At 42.0% G+C, this 27,013-nt stretch overlaps 3 protein-coding genes and 1 pseudogene across 4 annotated transcripts; 3 read left to right on the top strand and 1 right to left on the bottom strand.

The window, feature by feature from the left end:
- The first annotated feature begins 3,833 nt into the window (after positions 1–3,833).
- EMB1467 (NADH-ubiquinone dehydrogenase) lies at positions 3,834–8,048 on the top strand. Its single transcript, XM_078584674.1, has 5 exons — positions 3,834–4,347; positions 4,429–4,675; positions 5,143–5,437; positions 6,275–6,646; positions 6,948–8,048. Exons 1-5 carry the CDS (start codon positions 3,912–3,914, stop codon positions 7,854–7,856), a joined length of 2,259 nt encoding a protein of 752 aa, XP_078440800.1. The 5' UTR covers positions 3,834–3,911; the 3' UTR covers positions 7,857–8,048.
- Positions 8,049–9,151: 1,103 nt separating this feature from the next.
- LOC144711395 (uncharacterized) lies at positions 9,152–12,901 on the top strand. The gene is made up of 3 exons (XM_078585382.1): positions 9,152–9,158; positions 9,211–9,587; positions 12,592–12,901. Exons 1-3 carry the CDS (start codon positions 9,152–9,154, stop codon positions 12,781–12,783), a joined length of 576 nt encoding a protein of 191 aa, XP_078441508.1. The 3' UTR covers positions 12,784–12,901.
- Positions 12,902–13,425: 524 nt separating this feature from the next.
- On the bottom strand, positions 13,426–22,548 carry LOC144711031 (potassium channel KOR1-like). 2 transcript variants are annotated; one of them, XM_078584942.1, is made up of 14 exons: positions 22,103–22,548; positions 21,621–21,972; positions 20,145–20,369; positions 18,857–18,920; positions 18,337–18,676; positions 17,527–17,822; positions 17,332–17,412; positions 17,154–17,252; positions 16,641–16,862; positions 16,369–16,557; positions 15,957–16,032; positions 14,991–15,285; positions 14,517–14,635; positions 13,426–13,806 (listed from the first exon to the last, which is right to left on the bottom strand). In XM_078584942.1, exons 2-14 carry the CDS (start codon positions 21,833–21,835, stop codon positions 13,544–13,546), a joined length of 2,484 nt encoding a protein of 827 aa, XP_078441068.1. In that variant the 5' UTR covers positions 21,836–21,972; positions 22,103–22,548; the 3' UTR covers positions 13,426–13,543. The 2 variants fall into 2 exon arrangements, with proteins under 2 accessions (XP_078441068.1, XP_078441067.1); XM_078584941.1 differs by having other exon boundaries at positions 21,621–22,029.
- Positions 22,549–23,121: 573 nt separating this feature from the next.
- Positions 23,122–23,292, top strand: LOC144711565 (U2 spliceosomal RNA; annotated as a pseudogene).
- Positions 23,293–27,013: the final 3,721 nt, after the last annotated feature.

The following is a 27,013-nucleotide window of genomic DNA, read 5'->3' on the forward strand; positions in this document are numbered from 1 at the left end:
AATTTGATGTTCTTCTTCCTCCTACCTTCTTCGTCACTGGAGACTTCACTCCATGGACGAGAAGGCGGTTCTCTGCCAAATTGCCTCTAGAGAGGATGAGGATTTGTCCCATATCCGTCTCCTTGGACAAATCCAGACCTATAAGAGGTACTATAGCTTGCCCCAAATCTCATCTTCGCCACCGCATTCAAAACTAATTTTTGAAATAAAAATGGGGGAGATCCTTGTTCTCTTCATCTTCTCTTGATTCTCCCGGCCAACGGGTTTGAAAGGCCCGTGACCTGAAGAGAGAACGGTGAGAGAGTGGTAGAAGAGAAGAGAAATCAAGAAGGATTTACCAGGAAGAAGTCTCGTCGGAGCAGGGTCACAAGCCGTTGGTGACCTTGAACAGACGAGAAATATTGCTTCTTGGATCTCTTGGTCAAGACGAGTGACTTCTTCTTGACCTGAAAGAGAAAACAAGAAGTTGAGAAACAAAGAAATGATCGATTTTGTACCTGAAAGAAGACTCTGCCAGATGAGGATTCGAAGCCATCGACGACCCCCAAACAATAAGGAATTCTGGTACGTAATCGAATTTAAGATAGTTTTACTTGATATATTATAGAATATCAACCAAGATTGAGGATTCATCCTCAATCCAACTCATCAAAATCACATGAATTCAGTCTTTAAGAAAAACACATCCCTTGTAAGCATTTCATCGAACGATTGACCTGCAATTTTTAAAACAAATTCTTAAATCAATATTTTTGATATTTCTAAACCGACTTTAAAATCAAAACAGAATACACCTAACTAACTATTTAAAGCTAACTGTAAGAGCCAGTCATGTGGGGACCACGTTACTCTCAACTATACATTTATAAGTAAGATTACTTATTCATAAATTTTATTTGATTGAAGTGAAAATAATAACAGCGGCAAATTAACTCCCTATTTCGGCTTTATCACCAAGTTAACATGATCCTTCATAACCCACAAAAACAATGAAATGGGAAAAAGACCAAAACTTATTTAAAAAATAGGCGGGGTATTAAGATATAACTAGAAGCCAATAATATGATCCAAAAGAAGCTCGTATGGCGTTTGCGCACCACATACTCACCATTGGGTAGTTTTATTTACGCCAAGTATGGCGAGTGGGCCCATCGAGAGGTTGATATTCGGGGTCCTTGGCGATGGCGGACGTGGCAGCACCACTGGCTTCAGCTTGCCCAGATCACTCGCTGGCACATTGGACGAGGAGAGATTAGCGCCTGGTTCGACACATGGCATGTGGATGAACCACTCGCGCACCATCCACAGTTTGTCCCACATGAAGTGTGACTAACAGTGGCTCAGTTGCTTATGGGTAACACACAACACCTACTGGAGCAGCATGGCCTCCCTTCAAATACGTTACCTGAGGTCTAGAGTACCTCAATCGGGTCTAATCCTGACTTTGCCATTTGGACGCTTACACCCGAAGGAGCATACTCGTGCAAATCTTCTTGAGAGCATTTCCGCGAGAAATCCCCCATCCAGCACTGGGGTCGCCGCATCTAGCATCCGGCGATCCTTCCTCGAGTCTCCTTTTTCCTCTGGAGACTCTTGCATCGCGGCCTACCGACCGATGATCGAGTGACCCATATAGGCTACTCTCTCGGCTCCTGCTGCCACTGCTGTCCCACAGCCCCCCATACTGAGACCATGGATCATCATTTCTTTCATAATGAGAAATCACTTGAATGCTGGCGCCAAATCACAGACCATTGGCGTCCACTATCTCATGCTACACAGGGTGTTTCTCTTACCAACATACTCTAAGCGGAGCCCCACTCTATACATCACCACAGCTTATCTACTATGAGAGTTATGGAAAGGGCGAAACTCTTCTCGTTTTGCAGGATCGCCCATGCGCCCCGTGGATATCATGCGGCGAGTCAAGATGTGGATCAGGCGCATTCACCACCTCATTCCCCCTCAAGCCGGCAAATCAGCACTCGCATGTGACCTCCTCCGCCCCTGGGGTATTCCGGTGACCCCGGCCCCTACACGCATTTAGTACAGTGTTGTTTATTGGGTGCCACTGCCAATAGGCATCCTTAAATTGAATGTGGATGGTGCGGCCAAAGGGAACCTCGCGCCAGCTAGAGGGGGGGGGTATCCTCTAGGACCATACAGGGAGCATTCTTTTTGCTTTTTCTTCTTTCTACGACACACAGACTAATACAGTAGCCGAAGCTATGGCGACATGTGATGGTCTACTCCTCTGTGAGGAACGAAACCTTCACAATATTGTTGTAGAATCGGACTCACAGGTGTTAGTCGACATGCTTCGTGTAGGTGCATGCTCCCAATGGTGGCTTCATCGTGTATGGCAGGACATCATGCGGTGCCGTCCTCTCACAACCAGCTTTCGACATCAGCTACGAGAGGGCAACTAGACAGCAGATGCCCTCACCAACCACGCGGTACATGCACGAATCCCTTCTTCCCTCTTTCTTTCTTGGCAGGCACTCCCTCCGACAGCTAGGGGCTGTTATCGTGTCGATCGTCTCGGCATCCCGACCCTCAGCAGGCGCCGTATCCTCGCGACGGCGGGCCCGCGGGACTGGAGGATTGCGTGGAACCCTAGAGCTAGAGGGATGGCATGCGCCCGCCTTGGCTGAAGACCTCGCCATGTACTACATCGATACCATTTGACGGAGGCGAGAACATCTCCACAATTACTCCATCATCGTCATCGCGAGGGGCTCCGGTGGGACGTCGACACGAACACATCTCCGAGCACTTGCCAGGTATCACATATGTATCTTTTCATTTTCTGAACATGGGCGTGGACGAATGGGATCCGAGTGTAATTGGGATATTTATATGCGTTCCACGCCTATAAACACTTATAAACACTCCACTTATATATAAAATCCCCTGGGTGGCATCCAGGGCATGGCTGGATTGGTCTACGGGCACAACCGTCAGGTTGGCCGTACCCGGCACCGTGTTTTTTGCCATTAAAAAAAATAAAAACATAAAAAATAGTAATATAATAGTTAAATTTAAATGGGCCAAGTTAACATGATCCTCCAGAAACCACAAAAAACAATGAAATGGGCAAAGACTAAAACTTAATAAAAAAAAAAATAGGTGGGGCATTAAGAGATGATTAGAAGCCAGAAATATTATAGAGAAATTTAAACAGGCCAAGTTCACATGATCCTTCAGAAACCACAAAAACAATGAAATAGGCAAAGATAAAAAATTCTATAAAAATAGTTGGTGTATTAAGAGATGATTAGAGGCCAGTAATATAACAGATAAATTTAAATGGGCCAAGTTTACATGATCCTTCAGAAAGCCCAATAACAATGAAATAGGCAAAGATAAAAAAATTCTATAAAAACAGGTGGGGTATTGAGAGATGATTAGAAGCCAGTAATACAATAGATAAATTGAGCTTGGCCAAGTTAACATGATCCTTCAAAAACCACAAGAACAATGAAATGGGCAAAAATAAAAAATTATAAAAAAAATAGGTGGGGCATTAAAAAATAACTAGAAACCAGTACTATAATAGATAAATTTAAACGGGCCAAGTTTACATGATCCTTCAGAAACCACAAGAACTATATAATGTGCAAAGACCAAAAAATTATTAAAAAAAAAACAGGTGCAGTATTAACAGAGGACTAGATGCCAGTAGTAAAATAATTGACTTCACAAAATAAAACGTAAACGTGGCAAAGTTTCCACCGTCGGATCAATACACATTTTCTCTAATCAAGTGATGTGGTCACCACTATATAAGCCTCTGAGTCACCTCTCTCAATCTTCTCAAGATCGCCGTCCCTTCCATTGCTACGCAGTAGAGAGAGAGAGAGAGAGAGAGAGAGAGAGAGAGAGAGAGAGAGAGAGAAGGGGGGGGGGAGATGGGGTTCGTCTTGAGAGCACTGCAACGCGCCAAGAACTGCCATTTCTCGCGGTTCTCAAGGTTTCAGCAGAACCCAGATCGTCAATCATGGAGATGGATCTCGTCTACGACGGACCTGCAGAAACCGGAAGGAGCAGCGGCAGCCGCGGCAACGCCGGAGCCGGCCTTCGATTTGCCTCCGAGGAAGCCCGTGGCCGGAGCCAGGGTAGAAATCCCCAATCCGGACGACGCAATCGAGGTATTTGTTGATGGGTATCCCGTGAAAATCCCAAAGGGCATGACTGTTCTTCAAGCTTGCGAGGTCGCCGGGGTCGATATCCCTCGTTTCTGCTACCACAGCCGCCTCTCCATCGCTGGAAACTGCCGAATGTGCCTCGTGGAGGTCGAGAAATCCCCCAAACCCGTGGCATCTTGCGCTATGCCCGCCCTTCCAGGTTTACACGACGTTGATGTTGATTTCGATCGGTGGCCTTTTGGTGAATCTGGAGCCCTAATTCTTGGTTTTTTTTTTGCAGGGATGAAGATTAAGACGGACACGCCCGTGGCGAAGAAGGCGAGGGAAGGAGTGATGGAGTTTTTGCTGATGAATCATCCGCTGGATTGCCCGATCTGCGATCAGGGCGGGGAGTGTGATCTTCAGGATCAGTCGATGGCGTTCGGATCCGATCGAGGGCGTTTCACTGAGGTGAAGAGATCGGTTGTTGATAAGAATCTCGGTCCGCTGGTGAAGACTGTGATGACGCGGTGCATTCAGTGTACAAGGCAGGTTTTTTCTTTGGTTTTTTTTACTAAAATTGTGAAAACTTGCTATCCTCTTTAGAATTATGGATATTTTCATGTGCTCTTTTGATAGAACTGAGTTGATCAACTTAAAAATAATAAAAATTCTCTATTTGTGCAGTTCTGTTGGAAAAAGTTACTGCATGAAATTGTGGAAACGGGGGAAAGGCTTATTTTCCTTTGTTCATTTGAGCAGCCTGGCTTAAACTAACTAAATTTTACATGCTAATTTTTTAAATTTTAATCTGATTCCATTACATTAAAATATATGTTTCTTTACTTGATACCTAAGTTCACTGTATATAACTAAATCATTCGATTATTTATTTATTTTTATTTAGCACTGACTATTATTACATTTTATTTGAATTTGAAATTACTGGAACTTTTGAATCATGAGGTATAAAAACTTAGATTGGAGTGTGTAAAATTTATAATTGTTGCTGCAGGTGTGTAAGATTTGCTACGGAGGTTGCTGGTGTTCAAGACCTTGGGATACTTGGTCGTGGCAGTGGAGAGGAGATTGGTACCTACGTTGAAAAGCTGATGACGAGTGAACTTTCAGGAAATGTGATAGATATTTGCCCTGTCGGTGCGCTCACCTCAAAGCCTTTTGCGTTCAAGGCCAGAAATTGGGAACTCAAGGCCACTGAGACTATTGATGTTATGGATGCTGTTGGATCGAACATAAGAATTGACAGCCGAGGGCCCGAGGTCATGCGCATTCTTCCACGACTGAATGAGGTCTTTACCTCTCTTAAATCCCCTATATATTGTTTTATTATTTCAATTTACTGTCAAAATGGGTTCGGCATGCGTGTGGGTTGGGTTGTAGGAAGATTACAAATTCATCCGCACAGATGGTCATTGTCATCGTTATCCACACAGATCTTAGTCGGCACTCATCTGCAGCCAAGAGGATGATGTCATGTCATCATTGTCATCCCTAGCAGTGGACGAGTGACAGTGAGGATGACAAGTGGTTATTTTTATCAACATCCTAGCCCAGACAAATGACAAAGAGCTGATGTCTCATCAACACCATCCTGGATGCTGGGAGACAGTTGAGAGGGTCTACTTACAGAAAAAAAAATTATACAACTTGTCATTCATCATCATTATCATTCGTTCATAGTTGGAGGAAGGCACTGAAGTTGTCATTGTCATCCGCACAGATCGGCATAGCAACTCATCTTCTGCAAGGGTGATGATGACGATGACAAGTCATCATTGTTGTCCTTATCCTCAAACAAGGGACGATGACAATGATGGATTACTCCAGACTGCCGGACGAATTATGATCATCATCATCCTACTAGACGATGAGAGAGAGAAAAATATTATATATAAATTATACTCGTCATCTATCATCATCGTCATTGTCACCAACCTCATTTGTTCATGGACAGGATGACGATGATGTCTCATCCTTATAGTGTTGGATACCAAACCCTGCTTGTGTGCCTCTGGCTCTTGGCTGTGTACTAGATGCATCCAGAGTTGGCCTTTCAAGTTCTTTGTTTTATTTTTGAGAGTTCTGTGAGGATTCTTTTTTTCAACCTTTAATTTATTTTTTTGCAGGACATCAATGAGGAATGGATCTCTGATAAAACCCGATTCTTCTATGATGGTCTGAAGAGGCAGAGGTTGAATGATCCAATGGTCAGGGGACCAGATGGGCGCTTTAAGTCAGTGAGCTGGCGAGATGCACTGGCCATCGTCGCAGAAGTTGCCCAGCAGGTCAAGCCCGAGGAGATGGTTGGCATTGCTGGACAGCTTTCTGATGCTGAGTCAATGATGGCACTCAAGGATTTCTTCAACAGAATGGGCTCAAACAACGTAATGTGTGAAGGAAATGGCTCCGCTCAGGCTGACTTTAGGTCAAGTTATCTGCTGAATACAAGCATTGCTGGCCTCGAGCGTGCAGACGCCATCCTCATTGTAGGAAGCCAGGTACATGGGTCCCTCTTTTACAATTATCATATTCTCTTTTTTTGGTTGATTTTGGGAATTAATGGCTAGATACCGGTTGGCAATCCTCCAGTTAATACCATGTTCTTCTATTTTCTAGGCCACTTACCTTTTTTCACCTAAAGCTAAATTATCATTTTGTTTCCATGATTCTTGTCAAGTTTGTTCATTGGCAATGCCCTCAATCTTATGGCAACATGATCATCATATAATCCACAAGTACCTGCCAGTCTTCCACAGCATTGCACTTTTTCCCCCTTATTCTAAACTCTTTGATTTCCAGCCACGGGTGGAAGCACCGATGGTGAACGCGAGGATCAGGAAAGTGGTAAGAGCCACGCAGGCCAAGGTGGGCTACATTGGCCCAGCCGCAGACCTCAATTACGAGCACCAGCACCTGGGCACCTCTCCAGTGGCCCTCCTCGAGCTCGCCCATGGCCGCCACCCCTTCTCAGCAACCCTCCTTGCAGCCCAGAACCCGGTCATCATTCTAGGCGCTGGCATCCTCCTCCGCCCCGACAAAGACGCCATCTTTACTGCTGCCGAGGCCATCGCCCGCCGCACCAAACTCATCCGGCCCGACTGGAATGGCCTCAACGTTCTTCTCCATGGTGCCGCCCAAGCGGCGGCGCTAGACCTGGGCCTCGTCCCCCCGCCAGACCTCAGCCTCGGCGCAGCCAAGTTCGTCTACCTCATGGGCGCAGACGAGATCTCAACCTCAGATCTCACCAATGATGCCTTTGTAGTCTACCAGGGCCACCACGGTGACCGGGGCGTGTACCGAGCCAACGTGATCCTCCCCGCCTCGGCCTTCAGCGAGAAGGAGGGCACGTACGCCAACACGGAAGGGCGTGCCCAGTGGACTTCCCCGGCAGTGCCTACAGTGGGAGACGCGAGAGACGACTGGAAGATCATCCGGGCGCTGTCAGAGGTTGCTGGAGTCTGCCTGCCTTATGATTCTCTTGAAGGGGTTCGGGCGAGGATGGAGACGGTGGCACCGAATCTGCTGAGGCTGGAGGAGCGGGAGACGGCGATGCCGTTCTTCGGTGTGAGGCCAGACGGGGAGATGGAGCAGATCAGCTCAGAGCCATTTGCGCCGGTGGTGGAGAACTTTTACATGACTAATTCCATCACCAGGGCATCAAAGATCATGGCCCAGTGCAGTGCCGTCTTGTTGAACAAGAGCAAGTGAGGTGGATGGCACTTTTGTTTTCCTTTTTTTCTTCTTGACTCACAGGCTGGGTGTCTGTGGATGCTGATTCTGGCTCTAGAGGGAGAACCTGGGTTATGTGGGTGCCATAAAAGACGGAGTCTTTTTGCTCATAAATGGCCGTTTCTTGAACTTGGGGAATGAATGTAAAGTATTCTGGGTTCGCTTGTTGCCTATGCTGTGGAACTAAGTATATAACATGCTAATTAGGTGGGGGGTTCTGTTTTCTATTTTTATTATTATTATTTAAGCCTGTTGGGTTCTATTCTAGTTCTAAAGGGGGGGAAAGTAAGACTGCAATAAAAAGTGGAATCGCTTGGTTTTCCAAGAGAGCTGATTTGGGTTCTTGAATGAAGAGCTTGGGTTATCAAAAAGATGGTGAATTTTTTTGCATATAAATTGCAAAGATGAATTTGGTGACATGTTTCAAGTCACTCAAATTTGAAATTTTAAAATTTTAATTTATAGCCTTAACCAAAACGTACAGCTCTGTGTTCAAGCAATATATTTTATGCCCTTCATGATTGTGAGATCATACAGAAGCCAATTGGTAAGAACCTTGGAGCTCTTTATTCGGATGAATTGGTGGTTTCCAATAAGGTGAAAGTGGATGGAAATAAAGATGTCAATCTGAGATGAGAGAGATCAAATTTCCGGCTGAAGATCTAGTTGCGTAGAGATGATTACAGGGGGGCAAGAGATTATTTAGGGCTGAAGGAAGGATCAAGGCAGAGAAGAATTTGGAGATGCGCAGAGGAACCATTGCTGCTTCATTTCTCAATTCTTAAGTCCCTTCATAAAGAGAGGGCTACCATTGTTTAGAGGGATATATCTGATGGTTGAAATGATGTCTGAAATATCCTGAACATGTAAAATAATGGAAATAAATCTGATGAGATTGGAGAGCATACCAACAATAACATGGGCTCTTTCGCCTAAAGTGGAAGTGTATACAACATCCAACCAATACCTCTGCAAGGAAATTTCAAAAAACCTTTTAGTATTGTCAGTGGGAATAACGATCAGCAAAATCCACCTTCTATAAGTCCTGGCTATGATAAGACTTTGGTCTGTTTTTGGCGTCATATGCTTCTCATGTTAAAAAAATAATTACTCAAAATATACCTCTTGAGAGTGTGTTCAATTATGTTAATATCTAAAACATTTCCTTCTCTCAATATTCACTTTCAAAATTTGGACAAGTAATGGATTTGGTGACGGATTTTCGGATGACGGATAATGGATTTATGGATTCGGTGACGGATGACGGATGACAGATGACGGGTGACGAACCTATGGGTTCGGTAACGCATTTACGGATGACGGTCTTCCGCAGTATCTTATCCTCAAGGAGCCCTCAGGAGCCAGTCTCCGCCGCCCGCCATGATCGGCGCTGCAACGGTACTCCGGCAAGCCCCGCGCCCGGGCCCACCTACCCGCCTCCCTCGCCAATCATTGGCTGCCGCCCTTCCCGCCGCGGCGCCGCCGCCACCGCCGCCCTTTCCGCGGCGGCTCGCCGCCGCCGGCCGGCCTTCGGCGGCGTGGGTCTGCGCGGCGAGGAGAACGCTGAGATACGGCGGCGAAGAAGAAGAAGAAGGGGCGCACAACGCCGAGCTGGCTATGGTGGAATTGTTCAGCACCGCCGCCCGAGGCCAGGCCTTCCTCCTCCAGGCCTCCGTCCACGGAGAGGACGAGACCGTCCTCGTCTTCCGAGTAAGAACTCCTATCTTCGTACCTTTAGTAAAATTGAGACTGCTCGGCTTCGTCCTCTCCCGCTCATAAACTCGCGCCTATGGTTCTATAGTGCAGGGACGCGGACGAGACCAGACGATTTTTTCGTCCCAGGATAAAAAAATCGTCCCGTCCAAGGGAATGTACGAAAATCGGGATAAAAATTTGCCCCGGGGACGACCGGACGGGACGGTTTTCATCCCGTGGGATGAAAAAACCGTCCCGTCCGGAGGTCTCGGACGATGGACAGTCGGAGAAGGACAAAAAACCGTCAGTATGGCGCAGTTGTGACATTTTGCATTAAAGTCCTTGTATTTGACGCACGCACAAACTAATGCTGCTCAAAAGTAATTGTACATGTGTCCCTCCGCTAGTGTTTGCCCGTCTTGATACTGGTATCGGATGACGGTATTGAGACGGATGCTGTATCGGATACCGTAAATGGAATTTCCGGAATCCATTTTTTTCGATATCCGGATATCAGTATCGGATATCGGTTGCTACAGTGTTGATATCCGATATCGATATCTGTCTCGATGTCGTCATACGCCTCCATCTCAGGAGGGGGGATGACGACATCGGATATCGGTGTTGGATATCGGATTCCGATATCCAACTTAGAAGGGTTGTATAAAAATATAATTTAATCATTATTAAGCAGTAGTTAGACGAATCGTCGTGCGGAAGAGGGTAGTTAGGAGCTTTTTAATTATTAAGTGGCACGTTTAATATATAGAGCTCGAACTTTTTCTTTCTCCCATATGAGATAACAGCAGGATTCCGAGTTTAACATCAAACTGTGAATCCTTTATCCCATATGGAAGAAAATATAAATATCGGTCTATATTTATTGGATGAGTTATTAATATCTTAAATATACTGAATTCTTATTAATATGTTATTATATCGTTAAATAAATATTATACCTTGTTTAATATATACAGCGCACGATTTCTACTTTCTTCCATATGGGATAACAGGATTCGAAGTGTAATGTAAACTCCGAATCCTGTTATCCCATATGGAAGAAAATAAAAATTTTGCACTGTATATATTAACCGAGGTTGATAACATATCAAAAACTTATGCCATTTGATTTAAAGAAATCATTAAAGGTGATGAATATTATAATGTTTTTATGTTGATACCATATAACGATATCCGGATACCGGTTCGGATATCCGGATATTGAAATCCGAAATCCGGATCATCCTTACCCCTCCGATATCTGTCTTAGATATCCGTCTACACCTAACTGACGGATATCGTTCGATATCCGATATCCAATATCAGACACCGTCCCGATTTTTTTCTAGATATCGGGTATCGGTTGTCCGATACCAGATATCGGTTGGACAAACACTACCCTCCACATTCTCTGTCCTCCAAATTTCCCTAAAAAACTCAGAAAAATCAATATCAACGGGTTTTTAACATACCTTTAATATATTAAAAATATAAAACGGGTTTTTTTCATCCGGGACAAGGGACGGGACGGTTTTTTCCCCGGAAGGGACGAAAATTCATCCCAGGACGAATGGACAGGATGGTTTTTGTATCGTTGGACAGAAAAATCATCCCGTACACGTCCCTGCACTGAAGCCGGACGTCTGACGGGACACAATTCGTCCTGTCCTGTCCATCGTCCATGTCCCGGACGATCCGAAACTATAGATGGTTCTCGTCCCTTCCCAATATAGTGCATGGACACCGATGGGATGGTTATTTCGTCCGTCTATGAATAAATCATCCGGTCATCCGGTCTGGGAGTTGGATGAATGATGGGACGGATGAAATAACTGCCCATCTGGGGCTTTGGATGGCGGACAGGATGGGTCCCGTGGGAGTCAAGTAGGAGCATGAGAGCTCCAGACGGGACAGTTCTGAGAGGCCTAATGCTGACGCACGATATGGCATCAGTAAGGTTGACGTATTTTTTTCATCCTGTACGTGGGACGGGACTAGAATGACTCAGACGGGATAGTTTTTGGACGGGAGGGGACATGGATGAAAATATTTGGGATGGGCTAAACTCTGGATGGGAATGATTTTGACAAACGTCTAAAAAATGGGATGTAGGTCGGGGATATCTTCGTCCTGTCCTGTCCTTTGTCCTCGTCCTGGACGACGGTGCACTATACTTCCCATTTCCCATCCCAAAACTATCCTGACCAGGAACCATCCCATTCCCAAACCGCCCCTGTTAGGAATTTGATATCATAAAATGCCCCTGTTAGAACTGTCTTGTTAGGAAACACGTGCACCCTTGGGGTCCCAATTCCCAAATGACATCCGGAATAGACCTTCCAATTCATAGAAGTTTTAGAATTTGATAAAAATATCATAAAATGGGATTTTAGTACATTCGTCTCCTGTCCCATTAAACACCTGAGGATGAGACTTTTTTTTGTCCCGAAACAAAAAAACAGTCCAGCTTTCGTCGGCAGACAAAAATCTGCACCGTTCACTGTCCAAAACCTTGGACGAGACGGTTTTTCATTACTGGGACTAAAAGATGCCCACGTCGGTGCACTATACCTACCACAGAACTGTAATTGGGCACATAGACCACAATCTTATTAAATTTAATGCCAAAAAAATGTTTTAAATGCCACAAAGTGAACCTTCTGACCAATCACCCACATAAGTCATTTCTTTAGTTTACTATTTTTTTTTATAAATAGCATACCATGAATGCTCAGCAGACTGTGGAAAGGGCACAACTTAACTAGAACAGCGCTGCCCATTTCTGCTGTAACTAGTGGCACTAACTTGAAATGACCATGTAACCAGCCAATCTGGACCGACCTCCGCGCCTTGTCTGGTTGAAATGTATGACCCATTGCCGGATTAAGGTGGAAGGGCATGTTTATCTAACATGTGAAGCAAGAAAATACTGCCCTTACAACTAAGAGTTGCCTAGACATTTTGTTTTCCCATGTTAATTTTGTGAATTTTCTTTATTTTTCTTGTTGTGGTGGGAAAGGGATTTTCGTCGTTGCTGAGCTCAGGGACATCGGCAGACCTGGCAAGAAGTGTTTTGCCAGCAAACGCAGTCATATGGTCAGTAGACGTGGTGCGCGGCCCCTTCGACCCATCCAACATTGACTATCTCGAGAGGGACGTCCCCTGGAACGAATTCAAAGCCCGCTTAGTGCCTAGCAGGCCGTCCACTTAGCTCTCTCTCTCTCTCTCTATCCTCCTCTTCTCTTATTTCTTAATGATCATCTCTGTATACACATTGTTGTTCTGTTCTGTTCGTTTAAAACGAACAAAAAATTCGCACAAAAGAACCACACAGGGCCTTGTTCTTTGTTCTGTTCTTTTTTATATTAAAAAATGAACACAATTCGCACATTTGAACAAAATTCGCACAAAGCGAACAAAAGAACCGCACACAGGTCTGTGCGATGTTCTGTTCGAATTCATTTTTGTTATGTTCAGAAAACTGAACAGAACGAACAATTCACACAAATTCGCACAAAAAGAACCGAACGACCATGTCTATCTCTGTATCTATCAATACCACTTTAATGATCCTCTCCATCAATCGGCCTTTCAATTCCCTTTACATCACCATATCTACCTGTCTCTTCACACTTCTTCCTGCTCTACCTCTATCTCTATATCTCTCAATCAACAAGTCCAAGAAGCAAAAATAGCTCGTTGTGCCTAAGCAAAAATAGCTCGTCCGCTTCGCTCTGCTCCTAAACTTATGCCTTGCAGAACTTTTCATTGCTTCGTACCAGGCATCACCTTTGTTGACTCTGCTCTCATGGCTCAACTTTCTTTATATGACAGTGAGAGGAAGAAAGAGGGATTTCACTATGCTTTCTTTACGCACTCAATCAATAAATGTACATAATTACAGATTGATCATAGGAGAACAAGGGTGAGATTCCAACCTAATTTGCTCATTAGCTAGAGAGATAAAGTGGCTAATCCTCTGGCCTGTCATTATCCACTGATGTGCTTGGGGGCAAGTAAAGTTTCTGGCCGTTGGATATCATCTCAATGTCAGGGATCCTTCCCCCATCCTCCGAAAGAATTCGACACCCCGAGCAACTCAGCTGATCTTGAGCAGCCTTCACCAGGTCGTCCATGGAGCGTGGGACCCACATCACCACCCCTTCGCGCCTTACCACCGGTGGGTCCCACGGGTGGAACGGGAAAACCGTGCACCTTACAGGGTGTAACTTATCTGCCACAGCCCATAAAATAAAAAAACGAAAATTTCATTCAAAAAACACATGAAAAAATATCATAGTCGTCATCGACACAGTGGTCACCACACCCAAATAACGAAGAATTTGTTAAAGTAAATGATGGGTAACATCATCATCACATGTCCGACGATCTCAACATTGATGGCGGCGATGGTCGATAAAGTTGAGGTCGACTAGACAATATTGTGATGGTTGATGTGGACGAAGGCGTCAACTGTCATCTGTACCTCGTCAATCAGCACCATCAACCATCATGGGAAATTCTTCGTCGTTAACGATGGTCGTCAATGTTGACGTTATGAATGGCGTGTGCCGAAGCCGTGGTGGCTGGGTCGGATGGTTGACCTGACCCAAAGTCAACCCAGTCCATCAAATCGACCCCTGATGAGCCTGCTTGAGCAGGTTAACCCCTGGTTGGGCCAATATTTCCCGACCCAGGTAGACACAAACCCCAACTTGCCCTCTTGGGCTGGTCTGGTTAATACAACTCTAATGGTCCTTAGGATTCAGCGTGACCCTGGTCGGGTTCGGGTGGTCAGATTGACTTTGGGAGTTACTATCGACCCAACCCAAAGCGGGGCCGACACAAAGTCAACTCAATCAAAAGTTGACCAAACCAAAAGTCCACCAGACCCCCAACCCAACCGCTTAAGAGTAGCAATGGGAAAGGTTTTCATGTACTTACGGAGATCCCTTTGTTGTTCAGGGAAGTCAATCAACTCCTTGGCTTTGGCTGCATCCAGCAACTTTATTATTGGCCTGCTGCCACATTTTCGAGCCTCATCTAAAGGTGTGTTACCCCATCTTCAGAAAAAAAAAATCAAAAATAATTTGTCACGTTGAGGTGGATAGTGCATTATGCTGACATGATGTAACCCTCCATCTTGATAGATAGAAAAAACATGATGTTTTTCTTATGTCGAGATAAATTTGAAATATTGCTGAAAAAAAAAGGTCTACATACAATGGGATACTATGCATCTTGGTAATATTAGGACAGTTTACACCCAAAGGGCTTGTTATGATGACATAATATTTTGATGATGCTTTAGCACCTAATCTGGGTTAATAAAAATTCAAAAGTATCCTTCACGTTGGTTAATATCATGATATTATTCAACATAAAAATATTTTTTTATAAATTTTGCAACATGCTGACCTATCTTCGGCGAGGGGGCTGGCGCCGGCTTCAAGGAGAATCTTGGCAATGACGTAGAGCCCTTCAGCAGCTGCCAGGTGGAGAGGTGTACGGTGATCATAGTCCTTGGAATCTGGGTCAACCCCATATGTGAGGACCCTCTTCAGAAAGTCAACGTTGCCATTGGCCACGGCCTGACAGAGGCGAGACCCAGCATCATCAAGGGCCAAGACCGCACCGCGCTTCACCAAGAGTGAGGCCACCCTGTCATGCCCGTTCTTGATGGCCTCCAGCAATGGAGTGTTACCAAATTTATCTGTTTTTTACACAATAAATGGTGAAAAAACAAGAAGAAAGTATTCCTAAAACTTGTAAAATTCCTATACAGAGATATAAGTTGGGCAACAAAATGAATAAATAGTCACAATTATGTGTTAAGAGATCGAAACCAGAATGGGAAAGATAGTAGAGAAACATGTAAATAAACAAACTAAAAGAATCATAGAGTATAGGCAAATAGATGGTTAAACTTTTTCTATATTTATGCGTCCAGAGAAAGAGGCCGAAAAGTAAAGAAATAGTTGATAACCACTTAAATAGAAAAAAAGATGGGTGATAGACAAACATATGTTCAGGCAGTTTAATTTATATGTCACGAAAAATGAACAGATAAGGAAGGAAAAGTTAATATGCATGTAAATAAATAAACAGATTGATGTGTTTAGACAAATAAATGGATAAATAGTTTTATATAAGTGTCGTGAAAAAAAGAAAGAAAATTAGACAAATGGTCAAGAATATTGAAAATTATTAAACATACAGATAGTTACATTTGTATCCCACGGGAGAGAGTGAGGGAGAGAAAGGAGACAATAATAAAGAAACACATCAAGAAATTTAGATGGAGGATGGAAAAACAGATGGATAGATGCTTATACTTGCATAGATAAGGGAGAGAAGGAAAATGGAAATAATTTCATAGAGTACCTTTTATATCGATATGTGCGCCTTCTTGGAGGAGAAACAGGATTGCATCTTCAAATCCTCTGGAAGCCGCATGGTGCTTAGGAGAAGAAAAAATAATAGGCCAATATTATTCGTATTATGAAAGCAGTAATGCTTCTGATACTATAGTTCAAAGCACTCAATAAAATTGAAACAGTGAAAGATTGGATAAGAAAATTAGTATGGGTAATATGAGAAAGTAGAGTGAGAGAGAAAAAACAGTGAGAGATAGAGGTATTGAAGACAGCTAAAGACTTCAACTTCAACTCATTATTCACGGCTACCACCATTTAATGGGAAACATTCAAGAGAAGGGAAAGAACAAAATGTCCCAAACATAATAAAATGACAAAAAATAACACATAAAATATGAGAAAGGTCAGTAAGAGTGTACCAGAGGGGATCGACCATCGTAGTCTGTCTTGTTGGGATCTGCCCCACCTCGAATCAGACCCTTAAGATGTTGCAAATCTCCGTGGAAGGCAGCATTGTTGACTTTAAGTGCCAGCTCAGCCTCTTGCTTCCCAACATGGAAGCTGATGTCAGATTCCAGCTGTTTCTGATGGATAGTAGTCTCATGACCCTACACATTAAAAAGCATGATTAACCGATAGAGTTAAACATAATTAATCAAATATAAATGGAGAACTATAGAGAGAAAATAACCGATAGAAGGTTTTTGAAGACAGCCCTGCTATCGAAGAAGTAAATCTGCAAGATACTGGTGAAGGACTGCTTGTCCAACCGCAAGAGCCGGCTCAGCTCAGAGACCCGAACAGTGAAAGGTTGTGGGATGTTACAAAGCATGGCGACCTCCCCAAATGAACTTTCAGCTTCCAGCTTCAATATTGTCTCCTCCGACCCATCCTCACCAATTACCACACCCTCCTGCCCAAAATAAACAAAGTGAATTAATAATTAATTTGTATTTTCAAATAATGTCATAATATTGAACTTTGTTGTTAACCCGAATTTTTTTAGTGACATACTATTTATTCATTTCTCGAGTGGAGATGTGGTGCAGAGTATGGATAGGGATTGAACAACGTTACAAGTTAAATTCTTCATTCTTGAATACCATTCTAGAAAGAGGGCTACCACTATTCAAAGGGAAACATTCAAGAAGGTAAAAAGACAAAAATACCCGTAGAGAGGTTGGGGAGCTTTACAAAATCTCACCAGGGAACCGTGGTTGACGAAGTACAGTTGATCCACAGCAGATCCTTGTTCCAAGATTAATTCTCCGGGAAGAAAAAATTCTTCTTGTAACCTGACTACCTTTTAAGAAAAAATAACACATAAAATAATAAAAAACTATAAGAAAATTAAATCAACAAATAGAGAAAAAATTGCGTACAATCTGGTTCAAGAATTCCGTGGAGCACCCTCTGAATAGAGGAATCTTCTCTATGAACGACCGGTACAAACTCCGCGATATCTGCAGCACAAGGCATTGCATTTGAAAATATTTCTTGTAAAGAATTCCAATATACGTTAAAAGTTCAATGGAAATACAAATTATGATTGGATGATAAAGCTATTAAGAACGTACCTTGGCACGAATAGATATTGGCATGTCCTGAAGAACGCGAGTATCAGCGTAGCTGATGTCATATTGCAAGCGCACGTGGCCTTTTATCTGAGTACGAATATCCCTCATGAGCTTATTTCTGTTCATATACCGAATCAACTCGGCCATTTTATCTCTGTACCGCTCTGTATTCGATCCTTTGACTATTAAAGCAGTCATATTCCCGATCAAGTAGGCACCGAGAATCATATCGAAGGAAACAAATATGATAATAAAGACCATTTCTCTAACGTTCACCGCGTGAATATCTCCGTAACCTGGACAATTTTACAAAACCATAAAAAATAGACTTTGATTTGATACCACGTTAAAAAACTCTACACAAGAATTCCCTTCTGTTTTGTTGAAGTCTAAGAAACTGTTTTTCATAGAGAAAGGATATCTGGAGAAACTTAGTGATTGTCCAGAGTTCCAGTATTTTCGGACACAAATCTCCTCGCAATTATCCCAGCCTGAGTTAGGATGACGGTTTGGACAGTCGTCATCCTGGCTGCGGACAAATGATGATGAAGATGACAGATTCGTCATCGGCTCTTGACATCGGAGTGAGGTAATGACGAGACAAAATCGTCAACGTCATCCTACTTGCAGACGAGAGGTGATGAATCGGTGTCGTCATCACTGACGGCAAACACTATGCATTTCATATAGCACGAATTTAAATAGAAGTCCCGGATAAGGTAGACAAGGAAGAGCATGTTCCTGGACAATGTCACCTAAATTGGAAAAAATAAAAATTAAAAATGACTGTCCATAAACGGGCGGGCATACCTACTGTCGCCATCGTAATTATAGCAAAATATAGTGATGTTATGTACCGCTTGAAAAGATCTAAATCTCGGAAGTTCTTGTAGCTGTAGTCACCGAGTTGTAGACTTCCTATCCAAGTGTAACCTTCCATAGAGGAAGGCAGAGTCGTCGCCAGGTAGTAGAAAATACAAGCAGCTGTATGCGTGCAATACAGCTCAACGACGATGAGTTTAACAATCCGCGTGAACAAGTAGTTTATCCGAATATCCTTTTCCAAAGATTGAAAAAATTCTTCTACCCGGCGCACCCGGCATAATCGGATCCACAGAAAGTACCTAACTTCTTCCTTTCTTCCGGCTGCCTGCGATAAAAAACCCGTTAATTGAAACTTAGGTAAATTAAAATCGATCGAAAACAACCGCCGAATTTGGTTAGTCAACCGCTAAGTATGCGTAGAATATTGTCCTATGACTTTCATTGTTAGAAAAATATATTTCAAGAGAAAAACTGAATCATCATCGGCCCAGAAGTCACAGCTTACCTTGTATATGATATCCCATGGGAGGCATGAAAGAAGATCTAAGAAGAAACCCCCCTTAACGTATCTGGCAAAAAAAGAAAACAGAATCGTCCTTAAAAGGGAAAAACTTGAACGCCAATCGAGAACCCATGGATTTGTTACCAATTCCACGGCACTAATTTTGAAAACACCCTATTTTTATCGGCGGCATCCAGAATATTAAAAAATAATTGCTCTCAGACCCTACGTCATACTGGTTTCAAGTGTTCGTAGACGTGGGACGGAGTTCATTGCGTCTCGTAATCCGTCTCGCTTTCAAGACGTCGGCCGGGATGAGATGACGCGTCATCCCAAAAGTTGGTTTTTTTTGTAATGCTTTATTAAAATTAAATAAATGAGTTATTTATCCTATCATATGCAGGGCGATACTAAACTAAATGAAATTTGAAACATAGACTCAATAACAAAAAAAGGGATTTTGATAATAAAACCCCTCTACTCAAACAAAGGGACTTTTGAAACTTTCATTTAGATTTTTTGTCAACTGAGTGAATGCAAAGTCTTACATATTCAATTTTCATTTTATTGGTTACACCCGATTTAAAAGGTAATCAGCATTAGAGTAATACCATAATTTGGGGTTCAGGTCAAATTGTTGTCTTTTAAAAGGTAAACTCCGCACATGTCAAAAAAAATTTGAACTATTACGGTTGTAAGAAGCATAATTATCGGACTATTTAAAAACCTAGACGGATCGAGAGGCATTTGAGTTGTGCGACAATTCCTGGTTCAGGTCAAAATTGTTGTTTTTGAAGAAAAAAAACAAAAAATATATGAATATAGCCTCTCTGCTTAGGTTAAAATATTATTTTTGAATAATGACGATGCGATAAACAGAATTATCCGGTAACATAAAATCTTGAGTCGAATCCGGTTGTATTCGGGCTATACATAAATTCCGAATTCTTATAGGAGTTTTTTTTTAAGAACAAAACAGTCAATGTATAAATATTTTCTCTCTCTGCATAAGTAAAATATTATTTTCACCTATCGCCTAACTTAAAAACCTATTCAAATCTAATTGTATTGTAGCAATACGAAAATTTATGGTTGAGGTCAAGTTGTATTTTTCTCTATCAAATATGTTAAAATATTATTTTCGAAATATCGGCCAACTTAAAAACCTTGACGGATCCAGCTGTACAGAATCCATCAAGGTTTTTATGTTACCGGATATCTCTGCTTCTTACAGCTACGATACGTGATTAGGAAAAGGAATTGGATAAATATTGTGCGAGTGGGACATTACCGGAGAGCTATTCGGCGTGGACTGTAGATCATACGGTAGGTCCGCTCGTCGCGGAAGGCAAGGAAGAAGCGAACGAAGATGTCGACTAAGAAGGCGAACTGCCCCGCGATGTCCAGCAGTAAAAGATTCTCCGGCAAACCGCGGAAGAAACCGAACTCCAGCGGGGTGAAGAAGGACGAGTAAATCGCCCATAATAGTATAAAACGTGTCCACAGACGGTACAATCTAGACAGAGAGACACATTGAAATAAGAAAAAAAAATTATCATCATCATCATCTTTTCCCGCATTTCCGAAATGAACAGAGCAGAGAGGAATCGCCGAAAGTAGCGCGTCAAAAGAACTGAAGTATAAGAAAGAGCTATCTGAAGAAAGGTTTCCCCTTTAAGCGGAATGTACATGTTTCATTAACTATGATCTTAAGTGTGGATAATTTGCAACCAAAGTTCTTTCCTTTTTGGGAGGGTGACATACGTCGTGGAGCGGTGATGAGAAGAGGACATGATAGCGTTTTTAGATTCAAGAACGGTTCAATACAGTTGTTTTTAGATTCTAATTTGCTCAATCGAAATATCCTAAACTCCATTGGAATATTTATTAGTTATATTATTATTCACCTCTATATGGAGTATAGGAATAATTCCGTAGATTACACACCTTAAAAGGAAAGTGATTACGAAATTGATAGAAAAAGCGGTGGGTGGGACATGAGAGCGTGGATCTCGATGGTTGGACAGCTCAGTGGAAAACGACGATGGCAGTTCAGTTCTTTCACGCCAGATGTGGGACCCACAACGTGACAGTTTGAACTTTTTATCAGAAATTTTCTCTGCGAGTCAGAGAACGGTTTTTGGGGTTTTCTTCTGATAGAGGGCAAGCAGCCAAACACTCGACCACTTGAAATAGAAAATGGAAAATTCAGATATCTCCAGCCCCTTTCTGCAATTAAATCAACAGAGAAGCAAAACTTTGATAGAGAAATAATCAGGAAACTAGGATAGTCTAGTTTAGACAAAATTGTGAAATGGTTTAAAACTAAATGCTCTTGATCTTTCGATTGTTTGGACAAGACGAGTAGCTTTCTAGAAAAATAAAAATGATGGAGTTATTTCGAATAATTTGGATTCGTTCCCGCAAAACAACGGTCGAAATAAAAAACACATACGAACGCAATACGTCACTGATCGTCATCATCATTCAATTTTCCCTTCCGCTTATGAGATCTGTGAGTCAATTATCGGTAAAATACGATTACATGACTGATCTACGGATCTATGATTTGGTATGTTTCTAGTAGCAGTCAAGATTTCAGGAAGAAAATGATGAAATTATTTGTAATAATTTAGGAGCCATCCCGCAAAACGACGGTTGAAAAGAAAAATAAGCGTGAACACTACATCAGGTATCGTCATCGTCATTGAAAAGATAAATAAGAAAAATAAGAGTGAAAAGCCAAAATTTGTGTTTCGATTCTTACTTGTTCTCTGGATCGATGATGAAGCGGCTGCAGCAACCTACCAATCCATTGGCAAGTCGATCCCGACTCGCTGCTCGCATCCTCAATTCACGCGCCAGAAGCGCGAACCGGCTGCCGGTGGAATTAACATTGGCCTCAGGAACATCCTCCACCACGAACTCTTCCTCTTCTCCCAGCGCAATAGAATCACCATTCTCCCCTGTACGCCGCTCCATAGCGACAAATAGACCGAACGCAGGCTACTCCTTCAATCACCTTGAACTTAAATGAATCTATACACGCTCCGAATTCTTCAAATTCGAATTCTTCAGCGAGTGAATTAGGCGTAACCACGTCGACGCCGAATCACAACCTAATAAGAGGACGGAAAATGGAAAACGATCGAACACAGACGACTCCTTCAAGCAAACTGCAGAGGAATGAATCTAAACAAGCTCAGAATTCCGCGAGTTCAGATTTTCAGCTTCAAACTCGAATCATACCGTACTGAGAGGACGGAAAATCGAATGAGATCGAGCGCAGACAATTCTTTCAAGCACACTGCAAATGAATCGCTCCATACGCGCTTCGAATTCCTCGAGCTCAGATTCTTCGGCATCGGAATTAGATGTACCCGCATCAAATCCGAATCACAGCATAAGAAGCCGATCGAAAACGGAAAAAGATCGAACGCAGACGACTCCTTCAAGCACGCTTCGAATTCCGCAAGTGAAATTCTTCCAAATCGAGATCAGATGTCACCGCATCGAAGCCGAATCGCAACGTCAGAAGATGATGAAAAATGGAAATTGAATCGTCTGCGCAGCTCTTCGAGCTCGAATCAGCAATTTTACATTCAATCGGACTCTCTGAAGATCAGCGATCGTCGTCGAACGAGAAATCAGGATCGATCTCGTCAGTTCTTCGGAGGATTGAGAGAGTGGCGGTTAAGAAGTGGAGAAATTTCGAATGCCCGCGCAAGGCGTGGGCTTTTTATAGCAGAAGGCGAGGAAGACGAGTGAAGAGAAATCACGTACACGTGGCATCATTTCATTGTTTTGCAATGTGGGACCACCACGATCGTGCCAACTCACTCTCTCTTGGCGTGCGATTTATTATATAACTGCCCATGGTTTTCATTTTTGACTTTAAAACTCCCAATTATAAATTATTCGATATTTGTCGTCCACGGCGTCAGGGTTTGGGGCCCACAGAAAGTCAATAGCCTTTATTTCAAGAAATGTAATGAAGAAGATTCGGGTATTATTTTATTTTAATTTTCAGAACTGATCAGACAAAACAGGCGGGTCATGTGAGTAGTCACGTGATCATGCGGTTAATAAGACGTAGTAAAGGACTGGCCCTCAGATTTTAGTCATGGAAAAATAAGAAATAGTTTTAAAAATATCTGTTCGGCCAACATTTTAAAAATTAGAAATACTTTTAAAAATCCCCTGATAAGTATAGAAAGGAAAAAAAACTAGAGATACTATGAGGAATAAGAGGGGGAAGTGATAATTACGGCCTTTCTCGGCCTTTTGGCTTAGATCAAGTGAAGTATCTGTTCTTATCAGTTAAATATCCGAATTAATTTATTGTGGGGGAGGGCCCACCAGAGTGGCTTGCCACTGGGGCCCTCATGCAAAAAAAAGGAAAAAAAAGAGGGATGTGAATTAGAAATTATGCAGAATCATGTGTTGTTTTTTCTTAATATATAATTATACCAAAAGGGATTAAGTATAATTGTCACTTGTGGAGGAAGAATAATAAAACGAGTTGTTGAAGGGTCCTAGGTAGGATGCGTCATCCGGCTCAAAGGAGCCCGAGGATGAGGGGACTAGGGCCCATATGATGTGGCCTCAGAAGTGGGATAGGCCCCTAACTTGGTCCCCGTGACGCCAAACTAAGGGAGGGAAAGACTTTTAGAGGGAGCGTGTGAGAGATAGTGATAGAGATAGTACACAGACAGAAAGATCAAGTCTCTCTCATCCCAAAGTTAGTGTAATAACCATGGCCTGGAACCATTGATCAAATCTGAGTGCAAATTATGGGCAAAATGAGATGATAGGCTAAAATTGTAGAAACCATATTTAAAGATGATTGACAGTTCCTAGTGGTACAAAATGAGTTGATATACGTCAGAATGGTTAGGATACCACCATGTCACCCTGATTTATTGAGAGGAGAGAGAGTTGCGCCCATCGAATAAGCTAAAGATGTGTCGTCCAATGAGGTTGGTCCATCAGTGTGACGTCTCTTATGCTACTATGCCATCTTCTATTAAGGGGGACAGACATTGCAAAATAACACAGTCATCCATCGCAATCGCATCTGTTGGATGGGGTCTCTAGATCGTGCCACGTGCCTGCCACCTAATCATTTTGTTATTTTTGATTTTTTTCCAATTAGACTGCATCACGACACCCACCAGTCCTCTTTAATTGAAATCAATGTTGCATGTTAAAGCTTGTCTATAGATGATTTGATCTCCACCATGTAACCACCAAATCAATGGACATTAATCCCACAAGGAAAAGACAAATAATAATTTATTTCGAGATGACATATGGCCACATCGAGAATTAATGATCTGTGTCACGCGCACATCTATCTCTTTCCAGCACATCTCTCATGCGCCGAGGGCAGCCACTTAGACTCCATTGGGGACTCCATTTGCATGTCACACTTAATTTTATAAGTCATAAAATATAAAATGAATTTATTTAAATTTTTTTTCATAAATTCATTGAAATTACTTCTTACCTTCCTCTATTCATTGATCATGTTGGATGTATAAATAGATCCCTCATCCTTTGAACAAAGGCACCCTTGACTTTTGTTCCTAATTATGATTAAGAGAGTAATTTGCTTATTCAAAATCTCATATAGATATTTTCGTCTATTGCAAACGCAAAGGATTGAAGTGACTTTCAGATTAAGACGCTAGAGATGGTCACTAGAGATGGTCCATTTGTGCGACCAAATCTCTTTTGTGCGATTTTGTGGTGCGGTGCGATTTTTGCACTTCATGTCGCACAGAAAATTTGTGCATTCGTTCTGCACACAGCACAGACCTCTGTGCGGTGTGAATGTGCAAATTTTCTACGATCATCTCATTCTTCTTTGATTTCTCTCCCCTCTTCCTCTCTCTCTCACTCGCTGTCGCTCTTCTTTTATTTCCCTCCCCTCTTCCTCTCTCTCTCCTGCTCTCCTTTGAAGAAGACTCTCCCAAGCCCAAGGTACTTATCGACGTAGTTCTTGGTTTCTCATTCTATATGTATTATCCATCCATCTATCTTGATTCTTCCTTGAGAATGGATTTTGCTAGATTCGGAATTTTGGATTAGTTGGCTCTTCGGATATCTTCTCTCTCTTAAATCTCTATCCATCTATCTGTCTCTCTTGGTTCTTCAGAGTTCAGATATCTCATATCCTCTCTCTTACTTATGTATATCTCTCTCTCTTTTCATATATCTATGTGTCATCTCTCTTCTATCTCGCTCTATCTGTACCTGCAATCTATGTATTTATTCTATTGATTCTTCATCTGGGAGAGATCTCATCTCTCAAATCTCTCATCTCATCAATCACTATATATCTCTCTTGGTTCCCCTTCAGGAACATATCAATCTATCTGTCTACTTATGTATATGCATCTCTCTCTCTGTCTCTCCACGTATCTATGTGTCCCCTCTCTTCTTTCTTGATCTATCTATCTCTGTAATCTAACCATCCATCAATTGATCTCTCAATCTATCTATATTTTCTATTGAATCTTCATCAGATTAATTCTCCGCTCTCTCATATCTCTATGCATCTATCTCTTCAATCTCTATCCATCTATCTATCTCTCTTGGTTCTTCAGATATCTCCTCTCCTCTCTCTTACTTATGAATCTCTCTCTCAATCTATCCATTTATCTATGTGTCCCCTCTCTTCTCTCTCTCTTGGTTCGCCAGATTTATTATATATCTGTCTACTTATGTATATGCATCTCTCTCTATCTATCTGTGTATCTATGTGTCCCATGTCTTCTTTCTCGGCCCATATATCTCTGCAATCTAACCATCCATCTATTGATCATAATATTCAGAAATATAGATAATTTCATAATTGTGATGTTGAGCGAGCAATTCGAGTTCATGGGCATCTTTATGTTTGTCTTAGGACATCAATGCCAATGTTTCAAAGTAATTGTGATTGTTCATCACGCTATACAAACTCTATCCTTGTCAACCTAGTTACACACTTAAACATATTTTAATATGTCATCAGAGTCATTATCAGAAAAGGTTCAAAATTCAAAGTCAAACTTAAAAATGCATGTATCAATGTGTATTTTCCTCTCGATATGATTTGTTCAATATTTTCTGAATAACTCTTTTTTATCCAGTTTTATTAATGCTTATGGCTTTAAGGACCCATTTTGGGGTCGTCGTTTCAATATTTTATGAATCAAATGTTTGCAGCCGTAACAAGTGAATCAAATGGTTACCACACAAACTTAAAATTTACTGTTTCCTTCTTGTTCACAGTCGTCGACCCCGATACTATAAGTGAGTGGTATATATCATCAGTTCGATGATTATCAGTTGTGCATTCCAACTGTGGTCGGCCTTGATTATGTGGTGCACCCTCTTGTGAGTTATTTGATATAATTATTTGTAATTATTTATCAAAATTTTTTTATTTTTATGAATGCTTATGGCTACATGTCTACATTTTGGAATCGGCATTTGATTGTTTCAGTTTGAAATTAAATTTCTTGTTATATATATACATATGTTGCACGAGACTCTTATGGCTAAATTTCTATTTCATTAATTCAAAAATAGTATGAATGTATAATTTCATCCACATTATGATTATTTGTCCCAACCTCTTGGATAGATTCTATGTATATCCCCGTTATGATGTTGTTAATGTATTTTTCTGTTCACCATCCCCTTTATGAGCTCGTGATGTCGTGAATTTATTTTTCTTCTCACCATCCACATCATGATCATGCGAATTGTAGGATGGAAGTTGGTACGTCTTCGCATGTACCTAATGCTGTTGAAATGTCTGCAGAAGATGCATCATATCACAATAGCCCGAACACCAAACAGAGAAAACTCGTCTTAATGCATGTGATGAGCTAAGGCAATACACAGATTTGGGTGGAAAAAAAATTCAAATTCAACTTGTGTGGTCTCATTGTAGACCGTAATAAGTATCAAAGCAGCACTCCATTATGGAAGCACCTGGAAAAGTTCCACCGTAAAATGTTTCAAACTTTGAAGCAAAAAATGAGTTACAAAAGAGAGGATAGTGGCAGACTTTTTTGACACCGCAGATAGTAAGAAACATTATTATACCAGGCGTACAACAGAGAAGCCCAAAGAAGATTTGGTGTGCATCATTTGTCTTTCTGA

This window comes from Wolffia australiana, chromosome 13 (genome assembly GCF_029677425.1).
Source record: "Wolffia australiana isolate 7733 chromosome 13, ASM2967742v1".
Classification (NCBI taxonomy): domain Eukaryota; kingdom Viridiplantae; phylum Streptophyta; class Magnoliopsida; order Alismatales; family Araceae; genus Wolffia; species Wolffia australiana.